Source organism: Penaeus chinensis, chromosome 39 (genome assembly GCF_019202785.1).
Source record: "Penaeus chinensis breed Huanghai No. 1 chromosome 39, ASM1920278v2, whole genome shotgun sequence".
NCBI classification, from domain to species: domain Eukaryota; kingdom Metazoa; phylum Arthropoda; class Malacostraca; order Decapoda; family Penaeidae; genus Penaeus; species Penaeus chinensis.
Window position 1 is genome coordinate 7,176,522 of NC_061857.1, and position 5,000 is coordinate 7,181,521.

Genomic DNA, 5,000 nt, shown 5'->3' on the forward strand with positions numbered 1-5,000 from the left:
GTAGCTTGGTCCTTCTGCATAAGTACCAAATGCTCTTTTTGATCGAGTTCATGGCTCCTGCTGCCAGACCAATCTTTCTACTGACTTCTTGGTCTGACAGCCCAGAGTCATGGACTACTGCTACCAAGGTATGTGACTTCAATGTCCTTGCTGCAGTCATGTATCCACTGAACAGCTGTGTGGTGCAGCGGTAGCGATCTCGTCTAGCAATCTTGCTGACCTGCGTTCGAATCCCTCGCCGCCAGTGGATGGTAACCCCGGCCATTCCTTGCACACGGGATAGTTTAGAAGCAAAATGAAACAGACACTATGTCACACCAAGAATATCCATTGTTACAAATGGAATCAAAACTAAACTTTAAACTTTAAACTTCCAAAATCCTGGATCTGGTTCTTGGTCCAGGAGACCTCTAGGCCCAAGGGCTTTGCCTCATTGCTAAATGCATCAAGAGCCACCAACAGTGATTCCAGAGACTCAGATAGGATAGCAACATTGTTGGCAAAGTTGAGGTCAGTGACCTTGATATTGCCCACTGTTACTCCACATTCACTTTGGATGGTAGACCTTGCACCAAAAGTGTTGGTGCAAGGTCGACAATGTAAGCTGCAAGTAGCTATGACCAGACTCTTGATGGCAATTCAGTCTATTGTGGATTTGCCAGAATGTGAGCAAAAACCTTTGGCTGTCATGCTAAGCAGTGTGACGCCACGGTAGTTGCTACAGTCACATTAAACCCCTTTTCTCTTCCAGAGAGAGATGACCATGACCCACAATGGGATCAGGGGGAATGGAACCAGACTGCCAGATGGCAGTCAAAACTGTATGCAAACCCCATGCCATAGGTTCACCAGCACCCTTTACCTTGAAGACTGCCTCCCTAATCTCAGAGATGGGTCGGTCTGGCACAGGTATTGTGACACTACTTGCATCCAGACTAACTGCTGGAGGGTCTACCTAGGACAGCTGCTCAAAAGGCTCAGCCCAATTTTTATGAACCCCAACATGATCTGAGATGATCGTTTATTCACTGAGCGGACTGCAGTCATCAATGAGGAGGGCATGGGGTTCAGCAGAGGTCATTTATAAGAAGTGGCCTTCAACCTCCTCAGCAAGATTGTAGATGAACTGATCCTTGTCCCTTCTCAGTAGTGTCACACCAAGCACCAGCACAAATCCTGATTTTCATTCAGAAGAGCCACGTGACACACATCTGTGGCCTCCATTGTCTCTGGTGAGATGAAATTCTGCCTTGCACTTGGGCATTCCCTAATGTACTCCTATGTTGCATTGAGTGTTTCGTGCTTAACCCCTCATTGACGGGGTATCAAAAATCTCTCGGCATCATAAACTCTGGTGATATCTGGCAATGTCCAGCTACTGGGCGCAGAAGTCCACTACATATAGCTCTAGCATGTTGTTATGCATATAGCCATGCAGTTTGTTACAATGGCTATACACGTGACAGACAGTAGTCTGTCACTGGGTGACAGACCCAGATTACTGGGTCTGTCACACTTTTGAATTCTGTGAACCAATCAGAGACTGCCTTGGTGAACCTCCTGGCACAATTCTCCCTCAATCTGTCCAAGTGAAATACCCTGGAGTGGCCACTGGAGAGATGGGGAGTTTTGAAGTGGTACCAGGAACCAGAAATCATAGCAAAGTCCTGGAGGCTTTTCCCACTACTAGGATCAGCTCTTGAGCCATAGGGACTGACAGACATTTTGTAGCCAGCTCGATCACATTGAAGTTACCCAGTACAATGTGAATGTCTTGCCAGGGACATTTGACATCCACAGATGTGAATTTAGCATAGAACACCTTTTTCTCATTGAGTTTACAAACACTGGTAGTAATGTACACAGCAATAAGAGACACAAAGCCTAAAGCATGCTTCAGTCTAAATGCCATAATATGCTCATCAACTGGTGTTTCCTCTATTACTGATGGTTGAAGTTGGCTGGAGATGGCTATGACTACTCTCTAGAGATGGTGACCACCATCCTGGCCTGACCAATAGAAAGGGTACCTGCACATACTGATCATCTTCTCACCTTTGAGAGGGCAACCACCTCAACTCCCAACCGCCTCAGATCCCTCGATAGTAGGGGTAATTGCTCAGCCTGCTGCAAGGACTGGATGTACCAAGCTCCTACCCGGATAGCTTGCCTGAAGTTAATCCCCGGGCAGTCGCTCTGGGTGGACGCAACATCTGCATGCTGGCAGGCAGGCAGGCAGGCAGACAGGCAGGCAGACAGGCAGGCAGACAGGCAGGCAGGCATGCAGGCAGGCAGGCAGGCAGGCAGGCATGCAGGCAGGCAGGCAGGCAGGCAGGCAGGCAGGCAGGCAGGCAGGCAGGCAGGCAGGCAGGCAGACAGACAGACAGACAAACAGACAGACAGGCAGGCAGGCAGGCAGGCAGGCAGGCAGGCAGGCAGGCAGGCAGGCAGGCAGGCAGGCAGGCAGGCAGGCAGGCAAGCAGACAGACAGACAGACAGACAGACAGACAGACAGACAGACAGACAGACAGACAGACAGACAGACATGTATACCAATAATTAGGAATGCAGATTATCCACCCATCAATCCCAGGGACCTAGTTAGCCACTGTGGAGCTATTCATGTGAAAAGACAGGACATCCCCCGCAGCACTGGGTCAATAGCAGTATCTTTTTTGCAGTATTTTTGTGACAGTTTAACAGACTTTTCATGTGTTGAATTATAGTTCCCAAAGCTGGAAGATAACTGATCTCAAACTATACAAAAGTTATATGTTGGAATTATATAGCCCAAACTGACTTGTAATTTATCATGTGTTGATTCAGAAATAAGTGGGATGATGTGCTATTTAGCCACTTTGAACATCTCTGTAGGATGGATCTAAGGTGCTGACCTTGTTTATAACCATTCTAATATTGCATTAGTAGATATGCAAGAGTAACAAATTATTTCTTGAACTCTATTCATGTTGACAAATGTATAAAAGGTATGAATAAGAATTAATACTTTCACAATACAAGAGATGAATTTGACCAGTTTTGATTATATCTTCATCAGGAATACAAGAATATAATAAGAGATATAATCCAAACTTGTCAAATATATCTTTTATTTTATGAAAATACTATTTCTTCATAATTTTGTAGTGCTTATTTCAAGTGAATTATTGTGGTGTTCCCTTTGGATTGTATCCCTTATGTTTTCTCCTTTTCAGTATAAAGATGTGTATATTTTGATTAGTAGTTAGATATTCCATCTCAGTTTTACCTTTATTGCTCTTATGGGCAATTGTGTTTATGATAATAGAAAATTAAAATAAGAAAGGATTTCTTAACAGTAAGCATGCACTTATTTTCTTGTCTTCAGTTCTGGTGCTGGTGTTTGACTTGCTAGATGACATGACGCTGTGGTCAGTAGGCCGAGTGTGCCGGCGCTGGCAGCAGTTAGTGGCACGTTATGTCTCAGAATCACAGTGGCAGGAGTACACAAAATGCAGGTGGCCTTTGTACAGGCCTCTCTACACCAAAGTGCCATGGCAGTTGGTCTACACAAAGTTGTGAGTTGTGATAGTCACTTTGTTTTATGATTACTTTTAGTTTCTTTGAAGTATATAGTAGATAAAATGTGTGGGTCAATGCTTTTGGCTAGAGAGGTATAAAGATATTTTCATTTGTGAGGCCTAAACATTTTTTGTCCCTTTCATGACTGTTAACAAAAATTAAAGTTGTAAAGCAGAAACCTCCAGATGATAAACATTATTTTTTTCAGTGTTCTTATCATACCATGTTGCTTACCACAGTTGAGGTATGCCTCAAAATAAGCGATGATCAGTTTTCCTGAGAGACCTATTTTCACAGAACGGAGAGCGCCCCATGTCAGATGTGCCTCCATCAAATGTCACTCCTCACTGCCCCGCCTTCCAATGAAAATTCATGGAGGCGAAACCGACTACGGAATGAACTCCGAAGTATAGACAGGGTTGAATTGTTACATATCTCATTCTGAAGCTTTTGAAAAAGTGTGAAATAGAGTGGAACTGTCATATTCATTAGAAAGTTAAACATCTTCATAACATATTGTTGAATGAATTATTTTATTTATGAATTTCTCTTCCCAGCCTTGAGGTCTGATCCTCCTGAGGGGATTGAGGCTTCACCCTTAGACAAAATGTCCCTACACTGGCAGGCCTCCATTCGGGGCCCGGCTGGTTCCCCTTATGAGGGCGGGACTTTCTACCTCTACATTCAGATTCCTCCAAGGTGAGGAGGGGAAAATTTTATCTAAGCAAAGCAGAACAAATGAATATTCAATAAGCAAATGTTATTTTATTTTATTCAGTCGTTTTGGGAACATTTATTCAAGCTTTAACCCAATTCCGAGGGGCATGACGGGTACGTACATGCCATGCCCACTGTGAGTTACTCGTTTGATTGTTTTTACACATAGATGGCTACACTTGTACTAAGTCTCCAATAAGTCAGTTACGAGTACTGCCTGTCTTGCCCGTTTACTTTTTTCTTTGATTTACAAAAATATTTTATGTTATCTTTTTTGCTGTTACTAATGTGTATAACATTATAGTGATTATAATGTTTATAATAAAAATAACACCATCGATATTCATAGCACTAGTAAAAAATAAATTTTTCCTGCCAATTCAAATCAGGTAAGGTCACAAGGTGTACTAATTGACTACTTTATGGCTAAGCACTAGCAGAGCCATCTATGTGCAGAGACATTTCACAAAAATATAAAAATGAACATAGCATTTTCCTCATTTTTTTATTCATTTTCCCCGGCGGCATTGGGTTAAAGAGTAAAACTACATGAGGGTATTATACATCAATTGAAAAATGAATACATAGAATTGTTTTTTTCAAATATTTTCTTATGCATTTAACTTCAAATATTTATTTATAAATGACAAAATTTGCCTAGAACTTTTTTAACATAGTTAATTTGGCAACATTGTTTATGTTGTTATACTTAAATACACTAC

At 42.4% G+C, this 5,000-nt stretch overlaps 1 protein-coding gene across 1 annotated transcript in view; it reads left to right on the forward strand.

The window, feature by feature from the left end:
- LOC125046434 overlaps positions 1-5,000 on the forward strand; it is an 11,403-nt gene that overhangs the window by 5,885 nt on the left and 518 nt on the right. The window contains exons 5-7 of the mRNA XM_047644210.1: positions 3,368-3,557; positions 3,859-3,968; positions 4,119-4,260. Coding sequence (XP_047500166.1) covers positions 3,368-3,557; positions 3,859-3,968; positions 4,119-4,260 — 442 coding nt within the window. The remainder of the gene's footprint in view (positions 1-3,367; positions 3,558-3,858; positions 3,969-4,118; positions 4,261-5,000) is intronic.